This window comes from Gossypium hirsutum, chromosome A01 (genome assembly GCF_007990345.1).
Source record: "Gossypium hirsutum isolate 1008001.06 chromosome A01, Gossypium_hirsutum_v2.1, whole genome shotgun sequence".
Lineage (NCBI taxonomy): Eukaryota > Viridiplantae > Streptophyta > Magnoliopsida > Malvales > Malvaceae > Gossypium > Gossypium hirsutum.
Window position 1 is genome coordinate 4,719,584 of NC_053424.1, and position 26,917 is coordinate 4,746,500.

Consider the following 26,917-nt stretch of genomic DNA (forward strand, 5'->3'; position numbering starts at 1 on the left):
GCAGATGATGCAGATGTTTCAGCAATCGCAAAAGCCGCCATCTTAGATATTAGTCTTCCCATTGTAAAAATGTTTTTAACTTTGTCACGTTTAACATTATTGTAAGAATATTTTAAATTATACTTTATTTATTAATTATATAATATATCTTTAGTTCAATTTGAAGTATCATTTAGAATTAATGTTTTTGGTTGTATTTTTTATGCTAAATTTACTGTTTTTGGCTGTATTTTATACTATATTTGTTGTATTTGGTTGGATTTTAATGCAGGAAGGGCTGGATATTGGTGAAAAAAAATATTCCAAATCTGCCAAAATTAGCGGCGCTTTTCCCACAAACGCCGCTAAAAGCCGTCACTTTTAGCGGCGCTTTTTCCACAAACGCCGCTAAAATCTATCACTTTTAGCGGCGTCTTTTTTCAATAAACGCCACAAATTTTTGTGGCGTTACCTATAGTAGCGTTTTTTGCTGCCTTTTAAAAAGCGCCGCTAAAGGCTAAAAAAAGTGCCGCTAAAAGTCTATTTTCTTGTAGTGATAGGACTACCTCAAAGCTGAGTATTAAGGAGATGGGAGGATCAAGAGCATGAAGGTGTTGAACTTGATCAGAGAATTCGAAAGGCTACAAATGAAGTAGTCTGAGTCAATCAAAGAATACTCAGACAAGCTGATAGATATTGCCAACAAGGTAAGAGTTCTTGGGACTGATCTCTCTGATTCTAGACTGGTGTAGAAGATACTTGTCTCTGTGCCTGAGAAATATGAAGTAACTATTGCCTCTTTTGAGAACATTAAGGACTTGACTCAATTGAGAGTAGTGGAGTTGATCAGTGCTTTACAAGCACAAGAGTAGAGGAGACTAATGAGGCAGGAAGGAAGCATAGAAAGAAGCATAAAAGGAGCATTAAAGGCTAAGATACAACAAGGCGAAAAAGGAGAGAAACAAAAGTGGAATAGGAAGAAGAGTGATTGCAATAGTGGTTCAGAAATGGTTGCAAAAGGTAATAGTACTAAAAATTATAATAAGTATTCTTCATGTAAGTATTGTGGAAAACAGAATCATCCCTGTTTCAGGTGTTGAAGAAGGCCAAATTTGAGATACAGAAGGTGTAACTTGAAAGGGCACATTGAGAGGTTCTACAAGGAACTGAGAAATCAGCAGCAAGATGGAGCACATACTATAGTTAAAGGAGAAGAGGACCATTTGTTTGTCGTCTCTTGCTTCTCATCAAGCATTTTATATGATAGTTGGTTAGTTGATAGTGTTTGTACCAATCATATGACTTATGGTGAGAAGCTGTTTAATGACCTTGACAGGTCATTGAAGTCGAAAGTAAGGATAGGAAATGGAGCATACCGAAGGGAAGAGGCACAGTAGCAATAGAGAGTTGTGCTAGAACTAAGTTGATTTCAGATGTTCTGTTTGTACTTGAGATTGATCAAAACTTGTTGAGTGTGGGGCAATTGGTAGAGAATAGATTCAAGGTTATGTTCAAAGAGGGAATGTGTCTGATCCTTGACTCTAGTGGTAATGTATTGTTTAGGATCAAGATGTAGAAGAAGAGTTTCTTATTGAATCCATTTGAGGAGGAGCAAGTGGCATCCAAGTGTCAGGAAGGAATGACATCACAATGTAGTGAAAAAAGTTTTGAGCTTGAGATAAAATCAACAAATAATCGTTTCGTGCAAGAACAACTGCAAATCAAGTGTTTTTGCATGCAAAGGTAACTCTCTTGGAGTAGCAGGTGACATATCTCTCTGATAAACTATCATCTTTTGCACACGAAATATCTGAAGAACATGCTGATGAGCTATGGAAAATGAATCTATCTCAGGAGATCGAGAGTAATGTGCAACTTTTAGAAGAGAATAGTGGTTTATGTTTCCAAAATCAAAAGCCAACTGAAGAAGCTTCATATGCGAAAGAATTGACATCTGAGCTTTCAGTGCAAAATACAAAATTGAAAAAGGAATTATTAGCTGCGAGAAGATTTGTCAATCAAACTATAAATGGTATTAATCGCAAGTATAGTGACAACACAAGACGTTGGAAGAAGGGAAAGCACTTTGGCCACTCTCATGATTTTTCTGGAGCAGCTTGTGATGATTTTGAATTATGGAATTTTGATTTAGATGCCATTGCATGCTAAGAAACAATTAGAGGCAACTCTTGAAGCTACACTAGTCGAGAAGGAATTCATAGAAGGCGAATATTGAAGAAACTGGTTTTCAGAGATCAGATGACGGATATTTTTACTAAATTTTTCATGTTAGTCATTTTGAGTTTCTTTAGAATAAACTTGGTGTCAGAAGCACTTGAGTTAGGAGGAGAATGTTAGTATCTCAAGGCTGCAACTAATTTTTAAAAAGTAAGACTAAGTGTTAGGGGGATTTGTTAGCTTGTTAGTAGGAGTAGGAGTTGTTAGCTTGTTAGTAGCAATTTGAATTTATTTTTTGTTGAGGTTGTTACTTGAGACTTGTATATAAGGGCTGTTTTGTTAATCAATTAAATTATCCCTTCATTTCATCTTTAGTTCTATATTTCAATTAAGTCATTGCTAAACCAACAAATCCTGCCCAATACAACGAAAAAGAATAGACATATAGCTGAACAAATCAGTACTTGGTAGATAAACTATGCCTGGGACGTGCCAAATATCATTGTCAAGACTTTAGCTTTTAAATACTCATTTATTTCTGTCAAACAAAATCAACAAATTAATTTACTCATTGCAACAAAAATCAAACAATGGGTAAATTGTCCAACATTATGTTTTAAAATGCTTCTCAAGGTAGCAAATGCATCAAACTCTGCACAAAAAATAAAGAGTGGATAGATTATTCCATAAAAGAAGCAACTCCATCTATCAGACTTTAAAAAACATAATCAACAAAAAAGTTTACATTGTCTATAATAAATAAGTAATAATTTGAACTAAAAAGAAAAATAAAAAGAAAAAAAAACTAAGGCGAGAAGAAAGGTAAATGGTCATGCCATATTTACCTAGTTAATTAAAAAGTGTAGACTGTTGGTACAATCGACGTGGTTTAGGCTCAAGAATGCCTTCTGCAACATTTTTCACTTAAAGGGTGAAATTTCTTCAGCTTCTACTTCATACTGTGGTAGTAAGGTAGGTTTTCTCCTTTCCCAGAATATAGCTTTTCGTGAGAGATTGGTATCATTTAGCTGAGATGCCTTCATTTCATAAAAAAATTAAATTTTGTTAAGAATAACATAAAAATGAAATGAAAATTACTCAATTTCATATATATTAGAAACAATAATGGAAAAACTCAAGTAAAAGAGTGTTGGGAGGATACCTGATCAGTTTTAGCATGCACAGTCAACGTTAAATAATCTGCACTGAAACTTGTGATCATCTTGGAACATTGCTTAATGTCAAGCAAATCCAAACACGGGAATTCCAGATGATAAAGCAGAGGGCTGAAACTCTCGAGCTTTGACAAGTTTTGAAGTAGTATTTGCTTTAACCGAGGGAATACCATTTTCATCTCCGACTGAGGATCTTGTGATGATGATGAAGATGCTAAAATGTCATCATTTCCAATTATTTGCTTCAAGTTCTCACATGACGCTATGTTTAGAAAGCTTAATTGTGGTAGATGTGGAATGAGCGTAACTGGAAAGATGTATGTCAAATTATTGCAGCGGCGAACCGTTAGTTCTCTAAGATTGGTTGCAACATGAATGGGACCCTTCCATATATCTTGCAACTTAATCAAATTAGAAAGCTCCATTCTCTCTAGGCTTGAGATGATATTTCCACCCTGAAGCTGAAACAATTGTTCAAAGTATTTGAGATTTTGCAAGAAACACTTGAGAGGTTGCATTTGAAACCCATAATTGCCTGTGATATATCAAGCATTCACCATCCCTCCAGTTAATAATAGAGAGGGAAGTTAATCCATCTAAATGTTCCAAATCTACAATATTTGAGATGAAATTTTTATGATCTCCAATATTTTTGAGAATAAGAACTTTTGTATTGTAGAACAATTCCTTGAATATAGATACCTAAATCACCTAATCGTAATTCATCACATAAACAAAAATAAATCATTAATTAATAAAATCACAAAGAAAAAATTAATGAAAAATTAAATATTAGATTAATATAATAAGAAATTGGTATCATAAAAAAATATATAATAACAGATTGAGATAAAAATAACCACCAGGATATATGATAATTATACACAGCAAATATAACAATTACCATTTTTAACTAGAGGCTCTATTTTTATATATTTTCTAAGCTCAACGTCAAGGGTTGGGAGGGGCATGGTATAAAAAGGTTTAATAATTAGAAAAAATCATATTAAAAATCCAGAAAACGAAAAGAGAGTAAGAAAAGTGTACCTTTAACGTTAACTCCAGCTGATTGTTGGCTTGTTGAATGGGAAGGGTCATCACTTTAGGACAATCATTAACTTCCAATCTTTTGAAAGATGGTGCTTTGACAACATAGTTTTGTGGGACAAAACTAGTCAAGTTTGTTAAGCAAATAAGTTGTAGATCTTGTAGACTTGAAAGGAGCAGCCTATCATGGTGTTGAACTCCATCTTGTTCATTTGGCATACCGAATACTTGCTTTAATTCATCACAATAAGAAACCGAAAGCAATGCAAGAGCAGGAAGACCTTGAGCCAAATTGATTGGCACAACATATTCCAGTTTTAAACAACAAATGATGCAAAGAGTTTTCAATTTGGGCAAGCAGAGGGGAAGGGAAGAAGTCTTTGATTCTATTTCACCATCATTGAAAAGAGTTTCCAAATTGGGGCAGCATCGTATCTTGAGTTGTTCTAAAAGCTCTAGGCTTTGAATAAGGGAAGGTGAAAAAATGGATTTCAAGTTTCTGCACTGATCTATGTCTACAACTGTAAGACTTTTGAGGGTGAAAGAGTGCGGTGGGCCTTTGAATATCCATCTCAATTCTGGTACGTAGAAGAGCTTCAAAGATTGTAAACTTGAAAGTGGGCGCTCTTGATTTTCTTCTCTGTTATGAAGGAGCTCACCCTCGACTCGCAACTCGTAACAATCTCTAACTTCCAGATGTTTCAAGTTTTTGAGGAAACCTTGTGGAGGCTGACCCTTGCATAAGGCTTTCAACCGATACATAAATTCTATTTTTAATGTCTCCAAATGAGTGAATGCTGAAGTTGGCCCATTCTTTGTTGCAGTAGTGGTGGTATCAACAAAGCATTCAAGATACAAGCAATCCCGAAGTTGAAGTGAAGTTACTCCATTTAGTCCATCTTCATTAGCTTCTGGAACCAGATTATGATCCTCAATTGAATTTAGTTCAAGTTGTTTCGAAGTTTTGAAAGATTCCTTGAATGCTGATAATCGAACACGCTGATTGTAATTCACATGAACCATTCATTAGTAAAACAGAAATTATATATATATATATCAATTATCAATCAACAGTTGACGCAGGAACATAAATAATTAAAATATTGTTTTAAATCACTATTGATGTCGTCCGTAAATACAGAATTAAACAAAGGGCAAAGCTAATAGTATCAGAATAATGCACATTTAATGATAAAGTAAAAAATATGTAATTACATGAAACTCATAAATTTAAAAATTAAAATCTAAAGTAATCGAACTCATAAATTACCTACTTGGACGGCCGGAAATAGAAAGTGAATGAAAAGGTTACATCTACATGGTTTCATTAATTAACTTAATTCTTTAGAAAAATGGAAATTAATATTAAAAATGACATTAATTTGTATTAAGTATGAAACTACAAAACAATTCGTTTGTTTAATATTAAAAAAAATGCATTTGGCGATTACAAAATAAACCTATATATACTCTATATTTGATCTCTGCTTTTAGCAAAAGTTAAAAACTGAGATTGAAAAAAAAATTAAATTAATTTCACTTTATTACTCACGAAAAAGGTAAAACTCAGTAAAATTATAAAAAAGTGTAAAATAATATAAATTAATGCCCTGACTTTTTTATAAAAAAACTATTGATATTTTCGAACCACCAATAATTATTATTTTTATATTATTTACTTCCACACACATAGGAGTGCCAATTCTAGTATGGTTAAAATATCTTACACATTTCGCTAAAAAATCAATATGAAAACTGAGTTATGAATCCTTTATGAAAATCATAAATGAATAAAATTCAATAATTTAATTAGAAAGGGAGAAAAAGAATGTACCTCTATGCGAGCTTCCTCAGCTTCGAAATGAACAACCGAATCAATTAATTGAGGGCAACAAAGCACTGTAAAGGACGATAGCGATCTCAAGAACTGCTGGTGTTGGAGCAGACTATCATTTCCCACCCTGAACACTTGTTTTAATTGACGGTAATATCTTATGTTACGAGTCAAACCCTGAAGCCATTGTGGTGCCAACGACGTAAAAAAAATATACTCCAAACCATTACAAAAAGATATGTCGAGCCTTGTTAACTTTGGGAAGCTGTTAAGTTTAGTTCCCATGCAAAGGTGGCCATGCACGACATGCAAAGGTGGTCATGCTTCTGGAATCGCAGCAGGCAGTGGTGCCATGGTGTGCAGCAAGCTGAAGCTATCCATTTAGTTTCCTTAATTGAATGTTTTGTATTTAGTTAGGATCAAACTTAGTTGGTAGCTGCATTTTGATGTAATTAGGTGCTGAATGACAAGTTTAGGTAGAAGCTTTTTGTTTTTCAATCAAGTTTACCAAGTTACTAGGCAATTTAGTGGTGTTAGGTATGTTATTAGGTGATTACTTGTTTGTTTTACTTGTTGACTGATATATGTAATGGCTTAATGCCTTGTTGACTTGCTTAATGAAAGATATCAGCTCATTTTCATTCAATCTTTTTCTCTCTTTTCTGTTTTTCACTTGCTAGCTTCATCTTTCTGTTTTCTGCTTCCGAGTTTGCTTCTTCACCAAGCCTCGAGGCTTACTACTCAAGCAAGACTAGAAACACCTTGCTGCTGCCTCTTGCACCAACAATTGGTATCGAGAGCTCTTGTCTTAGTGGACCTGTTGCTTCAAAACAAGGAACTTGATGGCTTCTTCAGGATTTTCACCAGCAGCCCCACCAGTCTTCAATGGAGAAGGCTTTCACATATGGCTGGTCAAGATGAAGACTTACCTACAGGCCTTCGATCTGTGGGAAGTTGTCAACACAGATACTGAGCCAGCACCACTGAGGGCTAATCCCACAGTAGCTCAGATTAGGCAACATGCTGATGAGAGGACCAAAAGGCACAAAGCCATGTCCTGCATCCAGAACTGTGTGTCAGATGTCATCTTCACCAGAATTATGGCCTGTGAGACTCCAAAACAGGCCTGGGATAAGCTTAAGGAGGAGTTTCAAGGCACTGAGAGAACAAGGCAACAGCAGCTGTTAAACTTGAGAAGGGATTTTGAGAATTTGAAGATGAAGGAAGAAGAAACAGTGAAGCAGTACTCAGATAGAATTATGGCAGTGGTTAACAGCATAAGGCTCCTAGGTGAGCACTTTGATGAGGCAAGAATTGTGGAGAAAGTCCTCTCCACTTTGCCTGAGAGATATGAGGCCAAGATATCCTCTCTAGAGGACTCAAGAGACCTTGCTAGCATCTCTTTGACTGAGCTAATCAACACCTTTTATGCTCAGGAACAAAGGAGAGCTAGCAGAGCTGAAGATCACCAAGAAGGTGCATTTCAAGCCAAGGCCAGAGAAACCTCGAGCACTAATGCTCAAAGAGGCAAAAAGCCTTGGAAAAACAGGCCTAAGCCTGATGCTGCAAGGAGCAATGACCAGCCCTGCAGATATTGCAAGAAGCCTGGCCATCCAGAAGACAGATGCTGGTTTAGGCCAGATGCAGTATGCCAACACTGCAAGAAGAAGGGCCATGTTGAAAGGGTCTGCAAAAACAGAAGTAAGCCAAGGCAGAATCAATTTCAGCAGTCAAAGGTTGAAGCTCGAGTAGCTGAGGACAGTAGTGACCAAGAAGAACAGGTCTTTGCTGTTTCCTGTGTAGCTTCTGAGAAGAAATGCTCAAAAGGCTGGTTGCTGGACAGTGGTTGCACTAACCACATGTCACCAGATGCCTCCTTGTTTAAAACCTTGGACAAATGTTATAAAACCAAGGTCAAGGTTGGAAATGGTCAGTTTATAAGGGCTGAAGGAAGAGGAGAAGTGCTGATATGTACTCCCACAGGCAACAAGATCATTCCAAATGTGCTGTTGGTACCACAGATTGACAGAAACCTTCTCAGCATAGCTCAACTGCTCGAGAAAGGTTATTTTGTTGTGTTCAAGGATAAACAATGCCATATTACTGATCCAAGTGGATCAAGCCTTATGACAGTCACAATGTCTGATAAATGCTTTGAGGTTCACTGGGCAAATGACTCAAACTCAGCATACACAGCCTCTGTTGAAGACTCCAAGCTTTGGCATCAAAGGCTTGGACATGCCAACTTCAGATCAATGGCTCGATTGGCCAAAGAGGGCTTGGCAGAGAACTTCATCAGCTCAGTGGAGCATGATGATGTGTGTGAAGTTTGCCAAATGGGGAAACAGGCAAGACTGCCATTTCCTACAAATTCAACCTGGAGAGCTACTGAAAGACTGCAGCTGGTGCACTCTGATGTATGTGGCCCGATGAGGACTGAATCACTCAGCAAAAACAGGTATTTCATCCTCTTTATTGATGACCTTACAAGGTTTTGCTGGATTTTCTTTTTAAAACACAAGTCTGAGGTAGCTCAAGTGTTTGTGAAGTTTAAAAATGCTGTAGAAACAGAAACAGGTTGCAAGCTGAAATCGATAAGGACTGATAATGGCACTGAGTACACTTCAACTCAGTTTCAAGCCATTTGCAATGATGCTGGTATCAAACATCAGCTTACAAATGTCTACACACCTCAGCAGAATGGGGTAGCTGAAAGAAAGAATAGAAGTCTGATGGATATGGCCAGATGTTTGCTGTTTGAGAAGAAACTGCCCAAGACCATGTGGGCTGAGGCAGTAAACACTGCTGTTTACCTTCAGAACAGGCTTCCTACTAAAGCTCTTGCATCCGAGACACCTTTCGAGGCTTGGTCTGGTTTCAAGCCTTCCTTAGCACATCTGAAGGTGTTTGGTTGCCTGTGTTATGCACAAATACCAGCAGCAAAGAGAGACAAGCTCTCTAAAAGGGCTCAACCAGGTGTTCTAGTAGGCTATAGCTCAGTCAAGAAGGGCTACAGGGTTCTGGATCCCTTGATAAACAAAGTCCAGGTGAGCAGAGATGTCATCTTTGATGAAAAAGCCTGCTGGAATTGGGAGAAAAATGAGCCAGAAGCAGTTTCAGAAGACCTAGTGCCTAACCAAGCTGAACTTGAGCAGCTAGGACCTGAAATGGATGTTGATGATGTGCCTGTGAGAGGCACAAGGCCCCTAGATGATATTTATGAAAGGGCACAGGTTGCAATAGCAGAACCTAGCAGTTTTGAAGAGGCTGAGGCAGATGAAGGCTGGAAACTAGCTATGATCAATGAAATCAACATGATTGAAAAGAACCAGACATGAGAGCTTGTTGATAAACCTGCTGGAAAGAAGACCATTGGAGTAAAATGGGTCTATCGAGTAAAACAGAATGCAGATGGCAGTCTGAACAAGCTAAAAGCCAGGCTTGTTGTCAAAGGATTTAGCCAAAGGTATGGTCTGGACTACCTGGAGACATTTGCACCAGTAGCCAGGCTTGACACAGTTAGAATGATAGTTGCCTTGGCTGCTCAACATCAGTGGACCATTCATCAGCTTGATGTTAAGTCTGCATTTCTCAATGGCTTCCTGGAAGAAGAGATCTACATCGAGCAGCCTCAAGGATTTGTGATCACTGGCAAAGAACACATGGTGTACAGACTGAAAAAGGCTTTATATGGCCTGAAACAGGCTCCTCGAGCCTGGTATGCTCGAATTGACTCTTACTTGCTCAGTTTGGAATTTGAAAGAAGTCCTAGTGAACCAACACTGTATGTGAAGAAGAACCAAGCTCAAACTCAGCTTATTCTGTCACTCTATGTTGATGATCTATTGATAACTGGAGGAGATGGAAGAATGCTGGAAGATTTCAAAAGAAGAATGATGGAAATGTTTGAAATGTCTGATTTAGGCAAAATGAACTACTTCCTTGGAATGGAAGTGAACCAAACAGAAAAGGGAATCTTTCTTTGTCAGATTTCTTTTACTATGAAGATCCTGGACAAGTTCTCTATGAAGAACTGCAAGCCAACAAGCACACCAATGGCTGTTGGAGTGAAGCTTTCGAGGCAAGGGAGTGGTGAACCAATTTGTGAGACCATGTACAAGAGTCTCATTGGTAGTCTGTTGTATTTGACTGCCACAAGGCCCGATATCATGTTTGCTGTTAGTGTGCTATCAAGATACATGAATTGCTGCAATGATCAGCACTTTCGAGCAGCTAAAAGAGTGCTGAGATACATCAAAGGCACCATTGGTCATGGTGTATTGTTCAAAATGGCCAAAAACATGAAGCTAATAGGCTATGTTGATAGTGACTGGGCTGGATCAAGTGATGACATGAGAAGCACATCCGGATATGCATTCAGTCTTGGCTCAGGCATGTTTTGCTGGAGCTCTAAGAAACAAAGTCTGGTGGCACAATCAACAGCAGAAGCTGAATATGTTGCTGCTGCATCTGCTGTGAACCAAGCCATATGGCTTAGAAAAATCTTGACTGATTTAAACCAAAACCAAAAGGAGGCAACAGAGATTTATTGTGACAACAAATCTGCTGTTGCAATTGCAAAAAATCCCATTTTTCATGGCAGAACCAAGCACTTCAATATTAAGTTGCATGTTATAAGGGAGATGGAACAAGCTCATGAAATTGAGCTGATTCATTGCAATTCAGAAGTGCAAATTGCTGATATCTTCACAAAGCCACTCAATGTGTCTAAATTTGTTAAATTCAAAAGGGAATTAGGTGTTACTAGCATGGAAACTAAGGAGGAGTGTTAAGTTTAGTTCCCATGCAAAGGTGGCCATGCACGACATGCAAAGGTGGTCATGCTTCTGGAATCGCAGCAGGCAGTGGTGCCATGGTGTGCAGCAAGCTGAAGCTATCCATTTAGTTTTCTTAATTGAATGTTTTGTATTTAGTTAGGATCAAACTTAGTTGGTAGCTGCATTTTGATGTAATTAGGTGCTGAATGACAAGTTTAGGTAGAAGCTTTTTGTTTTTCAATCAAGTTTACCAAGTTACTAGGCAATTTAGTGGTGTTAGGTATGTTATTAGGTGATTACTTGTTTGTTTTACTTGTTGACTGATATATGTAATGGCTTAATGCCTTGTTGACTTGCTTAATGAAAGATATCAGCTCATTTTCATTCAATCTTTTTCTCTCTTTTCTGTTTTTCACTTGCTAGCTTCATCTTTCTGTTTTCTGCTTCCGAGTTTGCTTCTTCACCAAGCCTCGAGGCTTACTACTCAAGCAAGACTAGAAACACCTTGCTGCTGCCTCTTGCACCAACAGAAGCACAAAGATTTATGAGAATTGATGGTCGATGATATTTCTCCCTCATCACCTTCCAATTCTACCACTATTTGCTTTAACTCAACACAGGAGCCTATGTGAAGTGTTTCCAAGAGTACGAGACTTTGAGCAAAAGAAAGTGAAAAGAGTGATTTCAAACGTGGGCAATCTTCTATCCTCAAATGAACTAAGCTTTCAAGTCTTACATGTTGGGTTGGCAATTCCCATATGCAACTCAAATCTGGCAACCTTTCGAGATGTAAAATCTTTAAATTTGAAAGAAGTGGAGCTTCATTTTCTTCCACCTCCTCCATTTGAAATACCACTTTTAGACTCTTGCAGCCTTTAATTCTCACTTGTTTTAGGTTTTGTAAGATCATTGACACTGACACCTTCTGTTGTGTTTTGTTAGTCAAGCATTCTATATACTCATCATCGATACATGACACTTCAAGGGACTCTAAATTCCCAAGTAATTGGGAAACTGCATTGTAAGGAAACACTTCATTAACTTTCAAGGATCTTGCTTCCTCAAAACGAGAATCATGCCAGCTACTTCTACGGTTTATACATATATTGTAATTTTCTAATTCAGGAAACTCAAAGTCTAGCGGTAAATGTAGAAAAGATACCTCAAGAGATAGTCTGGTCAAAAACTTTATCTTGAGAAAGATATCGTTACTTATCTCTCTATACAGTAATCCTGATAGGTACAACTCCTCTAGGTGAGATAACCTTTGAATGACATTAGGGGGAAAGATCCATTTAAGTCCAAAATTGGTTAAATCTAATACCTTCAGATTTTCCAACCTCCCTAATTCATCTTCCAAACCCTCAAAGTTTGAACCACGCAAACTTAGAATCTCAATTGTCTTTAGGTCTCCAAGGTGCGAAAAGTCCTTAAAATTCTCCAAATGCAGAGCACGAAGTTTTTCCAGGTACTTAAGAGCATACAAGGAAATAAACCCTGTAGAACCTTCTACAATTGTAAGACTTAAAACTTTTAGTTCTCTCATTTCTTGAAAACATGTACCTTGTACATTGCAGTTCTTAAGCAATAAGATCTCAAGCTTCGAATGCATTAATCCATCAGGAAATTTTTTCTCTTCACTGTCCAACAATGAGATTGCATTACAAGATTCAGAGCTTTTCTTTCGTGACGCCAATCTAGATTTGATCACAAAATTACTTTTTTTCTGATGCAATCCATAGAGCAACATCACGAACTATGTCATGTAACTTAACGTACCTAATCAAGCCAAAATAAAAGAGAATACATTGAATAATATTTTTTTATTATACAATTTTTAGAAAATTAAAAGACAAAAAGAAAGTAGAAAAAGGAACAATAGGAAGAAAATTTAAAAAAAAACAAAATGGTGGAGGAAACTATCAAATTTAACTATAGTAGACATCTTAATCAAATTTTACATTATATAAATTATACTAGTATAATTTTTGTTACTTAGCCTTGACATTTTTTTTTCTAATTTAGCACCTTTTTCCCGATTCAGTATTTATAATTTACAATTTTTCTTAATTTGGTTCCTAGGCATTTGTTTTGGTCTAATTTAGTACTTAAACTTGGCACTATTTTTTCTGGTATTCTGGTATCTAAACTTTTTTTAGGTTCAACTAGACACCCTAACTTGTTAAATGATATATAATTTACCCTTAAGCTACAAAAATATTGTTAGTATTAGAGGAAATTTGTGTTAAAAATTATGCATTGGGTTATACTTAATAAATTAATATTGAATAAGGAAACAAGAGTTCTAAAACCCCAAAATAAAAAAATTCATTATTTAAAATTAATAAAATAAAATAAAAAAGTTAAACTAAAAGTAAATGAACTTTTAAAATATAAAAAAGAAATACGATGTCATTTGTCACATGTCGACCATACATTGATTGTTTTTGCTACCTCATAAAAAAATTATTAGTATATTGAAGCAATTTGTATAATATTTGACAAGTTCAGGTACTGAATTAGACAAAAAAAAAGGTACCAAATTAGAAAAAAATAAAGTATCAAATTGGACCCCCAAAAAGAGATTAAGTGTAACATCCTAAACAATAGAAGAATCAATTCTTAGAAAGTTAATGTAATTGGAATCCTAGTCTAGTGGCTAAAGGCTTAGTTGGAAGTATAAAGAATTAAGGTTCAAATCCTCCTAAATTAACTCTTACTTATTTTCTTATTTTTCCCATTTCCAAAAGACCCAATCCACATTGGCCACCTGCTTTAATGATTTTCTTTACAAGATGGGCTAATTTCCCAATAAGACCCCAAACCTTTGCTCAACCCAATGCTCTAAAAGACTCTTCCTAATTCAACTAAAATTTCCATTTGTAATTATAGCAAATAAAAACCATACCTTACTCTTATTTTCAAATAACCTCATAAAACCCCTTTTACAAACTTGTTCTCAAAATTTTGTTGCTGGAAATTCTTTGAATTCTTGAATCTTTACAAATAAGCCCTAATCCATCATCTTCATCAAAAGAATTGGATCTTGCATCGCTTACATGTCAATTCCTTGTCAAAATAGGTAAGTATTTCGTTCCTTATCAAGTGGGACTTCTCAATTTTTAGGAAACAACGAGATTTAACTGATTTATCAACTTGCTATTAAATCTTTAAACATTTCTATAAAAAAAACCCCTTTAAATCTTGAAAACCCATCAATAATCATCATGTTTTGTCGATCAAAAGATCCTTGTAGGTGTTTGGATCAAGCTTGGATGTGGGGTGATCACTTGAAGCCTAGGGAAAGTAAGATGGGTGATTTTTTTATGAAAATCGGGTTAAAATTTGAAACTGCTCAGGGACACACAGTACACACGACCGTGCCCCTTGTTTTCCTTTCACATACGTGCTTCGCGCACGGCTTAAAAGCTTGCATACAGCCTAGACACACAGGTGTGTGGCACCTGCACCTACACTCCTCCATTTTTCACACGACTTGAGGCCACACACACGGGTCGGACACACGGCCGTGTGGCCCTTACAAACTCAAATTTTCAATTTTGCCTTACCTTCTCTTATTTTATGCAATTTAGTCACTAAGTAGATTTTTAACGGCATCTAGAGATTTAGATTTTGCAATTGGTTCTAGATTAGGATGGTATGATATATCTACATGGATGAATGATTCTATGATTTATATGTTTATGGTAATTTGTTTATTGACATAAATTTGTGAGTGATACCATGATTGTAGTTAGAACTTGATGATTTAAGTATGACTATTTAAAACCATGACTAACAATGGCATGTCTACGATTGCCAATATGACTATTTAAAACCATGATTGACAATGACATCTCTACGATTGCCAATATTATATGATTGCTTGAGGAGTTATCATTTTAATTCTTGTATGATTATGCCAAAATAAAGATTATATGAAAATACTGAGCGAGTACCTCGCTCAATAAGATGGAACTGCTACATGATAAAATTCTGAATAGTCACTAAATAAACGAACAGTAAAGATTTGGTTGTATTGCATATACATGAGGGAATATAAAAGGTGGAAGAAACGAACGGCAGTTTATACTGCGTATATATTACAAGCTCGTTGTGTACTCACTGTTTATACAAATTCTAATCATGACTAAACAAATGGAGCATCCCCGATTTTATCTGAAAACTTTTATCTACAAGAAATTATGGATTCTCAAATCAAACGGTAGCTCATCTGCACTTATGAAAAATAGGATGAAAAGGAAGACGGACTTTGGGGAACTTCTTATTTGGAAAGCTAGCGGTCGAGGGTAGGATTTCTTAATGACATATAATATGTTGAATGAATTATGTAACGCCCTGAATAATTTATTTATGTTTCTGTAAATATCTAACACAATTGTGCATCTGCTTTAGTGGTTAAGTGTTCTGGGTGTGTGTATAAGGTCTTGGGTTTAAGTCTGATAGAATTTCGGTTGAGTTAAAATTCTGAGGGAGTTGTGAGTGGTGGGATTATGGGAGAAGAATAAGGGATCTTGTTGACATATCTTTTATTTTTTTTTCAAATTTTAATTAATTTTTCCCTTTATTCCAAATTTGACGTCGGTTTTTGCTCATTTTTGGATTTTCTGTCAATTTCTTTTTGTTCCTCCTCTTTCTGGCGTAATCTTTGGTTTTCTGTTCCTTTTGATTTTCTTTGTTCTTTATTTCTGTTATTGCGTAGGTTCGGTAAGCCACTCAATTTTATTTAATAGTATAATGATTGTTGTAGGAAATCTGAACTCTGCGATCGGTTGTGTAGGTGAAGGCAGTAAAACTGTAGTTTTCACTTCGACAGCTTAATTTTCGCGTATAGTCGTTTTGCGGTGGTAAGTGTGGAATGTTGCTCAATTTAGTTTTGGTTGTGTTCGTAAATCGTTGCTAATTGGGCATTAGGATTCTATTTTTAGCTTTTGGTGGTCTCGGGGCTATTTTCGCATTGAATCGATACTAGGTGTGTACTCCTTACGCGTGAAAATTGAGTTCGGCAAAAGCTAAAAGTACAATCTGTCAATGCCACATGAACGTGTAGTCGCTTGTGTGGTTGGTCGTACGCATGAAATGGCCATGTGACGGTGTAGGTGTGGCCGTATGGGCCACATGGGTTAGGCCAAGATGGGTGTGTGGGCCACACAGGTGTGTAGGCCCACACAGTCATGCCACACAGGCGTGTTGGTTTTGGGCCAAGCGTGTGGGCTACACGAGTAAGGCCAATCTGGGCGTGTGGGCCCATACGGGCATGTGGGCCTATATTTTTTAAATTTTTCCTAGGGTCGTACGGGTCGCTTCGACCAACTGTGAGTCTATCATAGGGTCAGTAAGGACTAACCAAATCCTAAAACTATGTGATCTACTAGTCTGATATTCTGTTCTGTACATGACACGGTTATGCATGTCTGATTAATCTGATGTCTATATATTCGATATCTGTATATGAGCATGTAAGCATGATAATTCTGATTATGTATGTCTGATTGGGATGGGATTTATATATGTGAAGGAAGTGTTCTGTATGGCGTTCATTGCCTATATTTTGGCAGTTTGGCTGCACTTTATCTGATATGTGTCGTAATGGCACGATATGGTGTGTAAGGTTGAGTGGGTGTTTTTAACCCCCCATGGTGTGATGGGATGGTCGGAGTTGGTGTGTAGAGGATGGGGGTAAGATTTTGTTTATCTGATCTGCTTATCTGTATCTGAAATAGACATGGGTTTGAATCTGTATTTGACTATTTATGAGATTTTCGTATGTTTTGCATGTCTATTTCTGTTGGGTTACACACTGAGTTTACGAATACTCACGTATGTTCTGTTCAGGTAATCCACAAACTTAGGCGGATCGGTGCAGCGGAGTCTCGCGATGACCACTAGACTATGGACTGACTCTAAGTAAAGGTTTATTTTAAAATAAGGTTTAATTCTGAGAGTTTTGTAATATTTGGACTCTCCAGATTGTTTGAATTAATTTTGGGATTTGGATTTTTCGTTTAAATACTTGAATTATGTCGGTTGCCTAAAAACTTGGTATTATTAAGAGCAAAGATTTTCCAAACTCTCGAATGGGATTATAAGGAAACAACGATTACTAAAACTTTTGTTGTAAACTGTATTTTGGCAAATAAATCTGTTAAGAAACGTTTTTGACGATAGACATAAACAAATATGAGTTTTTAAGCTGAAATGATTTAACATAACGACTCCCTTTTCAAAACTCATTCTTTGTGATATCTCTAGATTTGGCCATAACGTTTAGGCTGGGTTTGGAGTGTTACAAATTATGCTTGAACACACTATGCACCCCTATCGAATAGCGTAAAAATGATTTGTTGAACTATTAAATTATGCTACGTCAGTGAATCTTTGACTTTATAATTGTGTTGCTACCATTGATTTCGTTTGAATGATAATTGTTCTACTTAACTATAGTAAGAGAAACTAAATTATCGTATTACTAGGATTTTCATGTAAACAGGATTAATAGGATCCACATGCATGTTCGAATATTGATTGGATTTATTGTAAGATGTCTCCCATTGAGCTTGTCAAGCTTATTCTGCCTTATTTTCAATCGTTCAGATAATTCAACGGATTAAGAAGTGGAATCCACATATGGAGAATCTCAACTTGTCGTGGGCTTCAATTGAATTTTTTTTATATAAATAATTATTTTTCGTTCTTATAATCATTGTCATAATTGCTTATAGGTTTCATGATTTGAGATTTAGGATTTCACAAATTATTCATTTAGGATGCATTTTACGAGTAATTAGGAAATCTTGTAATTTGCAAGTTTACTGTTTATAAATATTTTAGGGTTATATTAATACGATTGAGTATGGCTCTTATTTATGTATTCGCCTAATATGAAGTAGGTCGAGAAATCAAAAATTTGATTCGAGATGGTTCAAGCCATGTCAGTGGTTAATGTAATCTATTGAGATCGGGTCTACTATGTAGGCCGGGTTGGGGAGGTTACATTAAGTACCAAATTAAAAAAAAAGGTGTTAAATCTAGGTGTCAAATTAAGGGGAAATGTCAAGTTTAAGTATCAAATTGAAAAAAAATATTTTAAGTATCAAATTAAAAAAATTATCAAATTCAAGTACTAAAATAAAGCTTATAAATTATTAAATCATGAAATATGTAAGGGATTAAAAGATACAAAAAGTTTCTTTTTAGCTTTAATGTTTATGAGTAAGATTTACTGAATGTAAAGTTAAAGGAGACCTCTGGGTTTATGTTTTATTTATCATTAAATGACATTTTCTGAGAATGAAACAAAACAATAAATTTATAAAAAAATCTATAATTATTTACTAAAATAAAATTCTAATATATATTTTTTTTAAAAATATTTTCATTCACCCATATTGTAGTGACAAAATCCAATCATTTATAAACAAATGATATTTTTCAAGTTCAAAAAATGGAAAGTCTAAAATTGCTTGAGTTTGGTTAAGCTTGTGAACTTTGCAAGAGAACTGTATCTAGCATGTATATATCATTCCTCCTTTTAGGTTGTGTTTGTCTTGCAACAACTTCCGGAGGATGGATTGTTTTTTTTGAAAAAAAAAATGATATTTTTTAGTATTGAAATAATTTTGTATAAAATTTTTTATTTGAATTTTTTAAAATAATTTTTTATAAATTATTTTCAGTGAAATAAAAACAACATAAATTATATTTGATACAAAATATTATAGAAACGTATTTTTTAAAAAATCAAAAATTATTTTTAATAAAATAATATTTTGTAATAAATAATGTATTATAGTAAGCATTCTTCTGTTTAAGAATCGAGATATCTGTCCAAGCCCAAAAGCGTGCTCAAAGTATAGGCTTGGGCAAAAAATAGGCATGTTTAAAATATAGGTTAGACTTGAGCTTCAACATTCAAGGCTCGATCTTGTTCAATTTTATACTTTTGTAATATGATTTTATTTATTTTTATATATTATGTAATATAAATCACATAAAATAAATAATAATATAATACTATAGATAGATTAAAAAACATGTCAAGTTGTCTATGTTTAAAATTTTACTAATAAGAAAAAAATCTAAAATATTAAATATTATGAGCAAGCTAGAATAAGCATGAGGTAGTTATTTATAAACATAGGCAAAGCAAAATTTAAATTTATATTTTTAGGCTGGTCTTGACTTGGTTAAGGCAAATATAAAGTTACTAACATCATAGATAAATTAGACTTGAACCTAGCCCGACTCAAACTATGAACACTTTTAATAATAAAAATTTAATATTAACAATATCTAATTAAATCTTATTTTGAAATTATATATTATATGGGGGAGAACAAAATATATAATGACTGAATGAAATGAAATAGGACTTAAATAGATACACATATTTATTTTATTAAAATAATCACATTTTATAATATAAAATATGTATTACTAAATATTTATAAATTGTAATATATTTATTATCAAAATATTATAAAAATTTTAATATGATATTCAAATCTATATAAAAAAAGTTACTTTTTACCACTTTACTTTTAAAGGAGTTTTTATTTAGTTATTAAACTTTGAAAGTTGATAACATGATCATTAAAATTTATATTTGTCCAAAATATTATTTTATTAATATTTGTTATTCATTGTTTATATATCCTCATATCAATTTGAGTACCAACATTTTTTTTAATTTACTAGAATAAATTAGACAATTAATCATTTTATTATTCAAGAGGTTTGGACTTAGTTACCTAACTATTAAAATTATCTATTTTAACATTCAGATTATTGAGATAATAGTTTTAGAGATTAATAATTGAATGTCGTGGTATTATCATGACACATTTTAGATGATACATACGATTATCACTTCTTCTTCTAGTGTACCGCATAAATTTTGAAATCTAAAGACAAATTATAATTTTTACATTAAGAAAACCCAACTTTAAAAAATTATAATCTAGTGAACAAATTGTTTGTTAAAATTTATATGAATAATATTTGATCCATCATTAATAATTCATTGTCAAAATGACTATTATAAAATATTTTTAAATTTTTATTTATATTAAAATGTGTTGAAATAAAATTTGAATAAGCATTGAAATTTTATGTAATTAGGAAATAAAATTTACATTATTTTATTTTACTAAATTAAAATGATATTTTATTTTAATTATACCTTTTAAATTTGAAATTTTTATGAACAAATTAGATGATCCAAACTAAAAAAAGAAAAAAGAAAAAAGAAGTAGTACTTAAAGTATTTGATATACATTTCATTAATATATTGTACATCAAATATTATTAATTTGTAATTATTTATCTTTAAAATTAATAAATTTATTAAGATATTATATGAAATTTATGAAGTATGCAACTTTTACTAATAAATTCATTTAATAGAGTTTTTAACATCTAAAAACACATAATTTCAAACTTGAAAGTTTAATAATATTTGTCAATATGTTCTTATAATTTATATTAATAGCTTTTGTAAGATTTTAAACAAAATTTATCATAAAATTAAAAGTTAAGAGGATGTAACTGTAGGTTAATGAACTACATTATAATTTTATTTTATTAACATACTTCAATAGAGGACTTTTATTAATTTAAAATTAAAATAAATTAATGAGAATTTAATATTTAAATTTTATTTATCTTGAAGTAGATTAATATATGGTGAATTCTATTTTCAGATATTAATTTTAGTGTAAATTGAAATATTACTTAGATTATATATATATATATGTATTATTTTTAAAAACTTAAAAGGTATTTTGTTGTTACTTGGAAGTTTCACACTTATATGAGTATATGAAGTTTAAGCTTAATGTTTAAAATATATATTATTTATGCAGTTGTTAGTTTGAGTTTCACACTATCAACTAAAGACGATTCTACTCCTAAATGTACAAAATTATCAACTAATGAAAAGGAATAAGCTCTAGAGTTTAAGGACCATACCTTCCACCATCTCCATCTTTTAACAGCAAGCAGGAATCTTTGAGGTAATCAACGGCTTCCAAAACTTGAATCCTCACTTCTTCAACTGAGTCAGCCTTGCCAAATAACTCCAAACTCCAAGCATATCGCACCAAATTTTCCACATCAATTGAATGATCCTCTGGATATAAAGCACACAATAAGAAGCACTTCTGGTTCGTCTCTTTCTTCAAATGCTCGTAACTTTTCTTGATACACAAGTAGGCATTTTTTTCTTCTTCTCCAATGTTACCGATTTCCACTAATCTACTGCGTTCAAGTTTCTTGCGGGCCACTTCCCATCCTTTACGGATCTTTGTACTTTTTAGAGCCGTTGCTAGCGTTACAATCGCTACCGGTAGACCCTTGCATTCTTTTGCAACTTTCTCAGCCTCCTCAAGAATATCCCTTGAAACTCTTTCATGAAGGTTAGCTTTCATTCTGAATAGTGTCCATGCTTCATTATCATCCAAAACATCAATTGGAACAAAAACTTGACATTTCATAGATTCGCATACTTTCATGAGACGTGTTGTCAAAATGATTTTACATCCCTTCCCATTTTCATTTAGCGGAATGCCTATGTCATTCAAGTGGACCTCATTCCACATATCATCAAGGATTATGAGGACTTCTTCTTTTTCCATTCGAAGCCATAATTCTTCTGCTCTCCCTTTTTTAGTTTTACTCTTGAACTCTAAGAACAAGAAATCTGCTATTTTATCTTGAATATTTTCAATGATTGATTTTTGGGACACCACAACTTCAATAACTTTACTAAAACATCCTAATTCTTTGGTTTTCTTGCCGACTTGTTTGACTAAGGTGGTTTTGCCCACCCCTCCCATCCCCCACACTCCGATCATGTTAACTTTATCGTCCTTTAATGCTTCCATGATCTTGTTGAATGCAGCAGTTGAAGATTTGGAAGACAAAATATCTTTAGATGTGAAGAATTCTAAGCCAGGAAACTCCGCACGACGGCCGATTCTTTTAAAATGGGAGTCCTCTACAAGTTTGCTTATATAAACTATCTTCTTCTCAATCTCCTTGCCTAATTGATATCGCCAACACCAATTAGGACACAAACGGAAGCATCTCTTATTTTCTTCAACTCTGCTGTCCAAATTCTGTACATCTTTCAAGGCATTTTCTACATTTGTCAGCCATTCATCTACATATTCCTCAATTACTTGAGTTTGAATCTGCAATTTTGCCTCCTTAACGTCTTCTTCAACTCGAGTTTGTTCTCTATTCAGATTGTTTTGCTGTTGGTGGAGGTCATCAATTAACTTATGGAAACGAAATAAGTAGCGAAGGCGACGTTCTATTGGCTTCACCAAATAGTCAACCATCAGTGTTCCTACGGTATTAGAAGCAGCATCCGAGAAGAACTCTCCCGCCATTGTCGTGAATCTGAATTGAAATAACAATTCTGCTAAGCTTAAGCAAAATGGTAGACAATATACAGTTCACGTGAACCACAAAAAGAAATGAAAGATGGTGACGAAAAAGTTGAAGCTTACCACTTGAGATGAAGATGAAGATATAATATAGGGAATGTTTTAAAAAAGCAGAGTTGAAAGGTGGGTCTCCTTGCTTCACACAAAATGCTCCAACTTTAAATCTGATACCAAAACAATTGAAGCTGTCAACCAAAATTTCAAAATTGCAATAAAGTGCTAATGAAATAATACATATATATATATATATAATTTTTACATTTTGTAATTTAATTTAAGAGTTTAACCTAGGTTAACGTCGCCCTACAAATAAAATTTAATAAACATAAAATACAAAATACTTTTCATAATAATAATAATGTTGATACAATATTCAACAGGGAGGAAAACAAAGAGGAAATGATGGTTCGGTGGAGGCTAATTTATCTGCAAAGAGCCAAAAAAGGCAAAAGAAATAGAGAGAAAGTTAAGGTGGGGGAATAAAAGAAAAGAAAAGAGAATGGGAGTGGGAGTGGGAGTGGGAGTGGGAGTGGGAGTGGGAGTGGGAGTGAAGAAAAAGAAAATAGGAGGTAGCTTCTTCCTTTTCCTGTTAAAAGGAGGAGACTGGAAATCAAGCTAAAGGAATAACTTGATTTTGACTACCATTTCATTTTTATTTATTTATCTTTTTACATAATACATATTATTCATGTGAAATTGATGATTTAAAATAAAAATTCTTGTGTTGAATTTTTATTGGTTGGTTTAGTAATTATTATGAGTGTTGACACTAGATACCATAATAATATACATATTAATAGTTCAGATATCACATTGAACAATTCAAAGACCACTTTAGTAAACAAAAATAAAGTACAGGGGCTTAATTGGACGTTTTGAAAGTTTAGGGGCCACACTAGAACAAACCCAAAAGTATAAGGGCTTTTTAGGATATTATCTCTTTTTTGAATTTAATGGTATCTCGTAATCATGTTTGCATATAAATCTTATTTTGGTAATGGATGGTTCAAGGGATCTCAAGTGAAGCTTTGATACATTATTTATATTTTATTTTATTAAAGCTAAATGTGATTAAACTGGAAACACAAAATATGATGCAACAAAATAAGGAATTGAGTTTAATAGCTAAAACAAAAGCAGTACTTATGAGAATAAGGAAGAGATTCGTGTCTCCAAACTTACCTCAATTCATCACTGTTTATTAGCTGCTGCTGCTATAAATGGAACTTCAACTGCAGCAAAAACACAAAGTAAAAGCTGGTTTTTTTTTTGGGGGGGGGCAAATAAAAGAAAACAAAAGAGAATGGGAGTGGAGAAAAAGAAAATAGGAGGTAGCTTCTTCCTTTTCTTGTGAAAAAGGAGACTGGAAATGAAAACTAAAGGAATTTTGAGAAATTAAAGAAGAGAAAAGACCAGATTTTAATTTTTCCTAAGAGAAAAAAAGATGGTGAGAAGGGTCGCAGTGGGAACCTTAATTAAACAGAGATGACAAAATGCTGAGCAAAGAAACAATGAATACAAAGGCCCCTCAAAATACCAGGATTCAAAGTGTAAAAAAAAAAGTACCATGTGATGTCTGAAAATTATTCCAAGATTTTCGAGATATATAAAAATTATCTCAAGATTCCTGAAAATATTTTATGAGTTAGGGTTAGAGTTGACTAAAAAAAATAAAGAGCATGAAGAGCTGTCCTCTTTGTGAAATTTGTAGGAGCTTTCCTTTGACATATATTTTCATATGAATGCCATTTTAATCCTTTTATTTTATTCTGCTAATCACATGGTTTCCTCTGATTATGGGATTTCCCACGAAGTTTTATAATCATTATGAGATTTATTATAACAAACTTTATAACGTGGGAATATTATATTATTTATACTATTTTTTTTGACGAGGGAAAATATTCGTATCTTCGAATATAATTTTAAAAAATATAAAAAAAATATTTTTCATAGATACCACTGTATAGAGGTATTCATGGCCAGGTCTAACTAAATTATTAGGCCCGTTCAATAGTCCAAGACTTAATTTGACCTAAAAAATAAGTTTAAATTTTTGTTCAGACTAAGTCAAAATTATATATAATAAACCAAGCCTAACTCAATTCATACATAGCAATCAAATAGGAATGTCATCACCTTGAGGAAGAGAATTTTCGCAAAGGAAAAACAGCTTAAGAATAAATACTTATTGATCTACAACTCTTTACTTGCTATTTTTTTTTTAAAAAAACTAAATTAATCTGTTATAAATATAAAAAATGGAAGGCTGTAACCTAAGGCAAAGTAGCCTGACGCTAGATTTCTTCAAATACTGCTATTGCAAGAACAAAAAGGTTCAATAACATTATGGGTCCGATTGAAAACAAAGCAAACAAGAGATAGAACCTTCCGTAATCAGGAATTCCACATTCAGTGCTAATTCCCGCTCCACTCAATACCACAACCTTGGTGCTGCAACATACAAATAGCAGTCAAATCTTTAAGCCATTGAAATAAATTTACATCCTTTATTGTGTGTCTACAAAAGAAACAATATGCAAAACCAAGGACAAGAATAACCTTTGGTCAATGAGTTGATATAAGTGGTTTACGTCTTCAGCACTCGGAGGATCTGCTTGGGGAACCACCTTCTTGTCTGAAGGTGGTTGTGTTTCTCTAACTGGCACCCCTGGGACTGATATCCGACACGATGTCTGTAGAGCCTTGATATAATCTTATCCTTCTTCTTGAGCTAAACAATTGCCTCAACCTGTGACCTGAAACGATGCATTTGCAAGAACATCGTAACAACTATGCAAGCCACACTTACAAATGATCAAAGTAACACGTTATGTGATGTATAAGGCTAAAAGAACACCTGCCTGTCAAAAGGCTTCGAAGCTGTTAGAAATCAAACCAATTTTTCAAAGTAAAAAATTACAACCAAAGAGTTTGTATCCAAATTGACTTCTATCTAATAGAACTTGGTTTTCAAATTGAATACAACTTTGCAAATTGGATAAAGATTATCATGTTGGAAATTTCATGAAAAATCAAGATGGTAGCAACATTGAAAAGTCTTACAAGGCAAGGCACAATGGATAAGTATTATCATATACTTAAGGGATAAGAAATCATTAAGGCTTACTATGTCTATATATATATATATGTATGTATAGTTCATGTGTGTGTGCTGAAAAAAAAGTGAGTATGAAGAAAAAAAAAGGTGTTGTAAGTATAGAAAGAAAAACTAGCAGCAGCTAGTATAGAGAGAAAAAAAATTAAAAGAGAGCTTGTATTTATTTTATTTGTGTGTAATAAAATTAGTATTTGAGTTATTTTTATTATTACGCTTCCAACAAGTGGTATCGAGCTAGGTTCGTGTTGACGTTACAATGGCAAACAATGATTCAACCGCAAATCCCGAAATTAACAAAGACAAATTATGGCAACTGGAGCATCCAGATGAAGGCTTTGCTCGGTTCTTAAAATTGTTGGGACGTTGTTGAAGAAGGATATATTGAGCTCGAAAATGCAGCTGCCGAAGCGGCTTTGACAAATGAAGAAAAAAGAGTATTGAAAGAAGCTCGTAAAAAGGATAAGAGGGCGTTGTTTTTTATTTTTTCAAGGTGTTGATGAATCAACCTTTGGAAAAATTTCAGATGCGAAGACATCAAACGAAGCATGGGGAATTTTGCAAAAATCCCTTCAAGGAGCGGAAAAGGCTAAAAAGGTACGTTTACAAACCCTTAGAGCCGAATTTGAGACGTTGAAAATGAAACCATCGGAAAGTGTTGATGATTATGTTATTCGGGTGAAAGCAGTGGTAAATGAAATGAAAAGAAATGGAGAAACACTTGATGATGTCAGAGTAATGGAAAAAATTTTGCAGTCATTGACACGCAAATTTGATTATGTGGTGGTTACCATTGAAGAGTCAAAAGATTTATCACAAATATCAATCGACGAACTTGTGGGTTCCCTCCAAGCCCATGAGCATAAAATGAAGCTAAATAATGATACTGGAAATTCGGAGCAAGTCTTGCATAGCAAGTTGTCCTTTAATGAAAGTGGAGCTAGGGATAATTTTGGACAATGAACGAGCAATCATGGAGGATACCGTAGAGGATATAGAGGTAGAAATAGAGGTGGACACGTGGACGAGGCAATCAATCATATGGTAAAGTCCCAACAAGTGACGAATATCAAACATCAAGTCGTGGACAAGGAGCTCGAGGCCGAGGTCGAGGCAAAGGTAGATTTCAACAAGGAAATAAATCTCAGGTACAATGTTATAATTGCAATAAATATGGCCATTATAGTTACAAGTGTAGATCAAATCCCAAGACGGAGGAGAGAAATCATGTAGTAGCAGCTAAAGAAGAAGAAAACGAAGAATCTAGTGTATTCATCACTGATAAAGAAAGTGAAAAATCAAGAAAAAGAATTTGGTATCTTGATAATTGCGCCAAC

At 34.1% G+C, this 26,917-nt stretch overlaps 2 protein-coding genes across 2 annotated transcripts; both read right to left on the reverse strand.

Moving 5' to 3' along the window:
- Window positions 1-2,863: 2,863 nt before the first annotated feature.
- Window positions 2,864-6,668, reverse strand: LOC107939114 (uncharacterized). Its single transcript, XM_016872389.2, has 4 exons — window positions 6,214-6,668; window positions 4,380-5,378; window positions 3,320-3,793; window positions 2,864-3,194 (listed from the first exon to the last, which is right to left on the reverse strand). Exons 1-4 carry the CDS (start codon window positions 6,496-6,498, stop codon window positions 3,078-3,080), a joined length of 1,875 nt encoding a protein of 624 aa, XP_016727878.1. The 5' UTR covers window positions 6,499-6,668; the 3' UTR covers window positions 2,864-3,077.
- Window positions 6,669-12,664: 5,996 nt separating this feature from the next.
- Window positions 12,665-25,284, reverse strand: LOC107939115 (disease resistance protein At4g27190-like). Its single transcript, XM_016872390.2, has 5 exons — window positions 25,025-25,284; window positions 23,645-24,916; window positions 22,526-22,626; window positions 20,982-22,415; window positions 12,665-12,770 (listed from the first exon to the last, which is right to left on the reverse strand). The coding sequence occupies exons 4-5, from the start codon at window positions 22,403-22,405 to the stop codon at window positions 12,707-12,709; spliced, it is 1,488 nt and encodes a 495-aa protein (XP_016727879.2). The 5' UTR covers window positions 22,406-22,415; window positions 22,526-22,626; window positions 23,645-24,916; window positions 25,025-25,284; the 3' UTR covers window positions 12,665-12,706.
- Window positions 25,285-26,917: the final 1,633 nt, after the last annotated feature.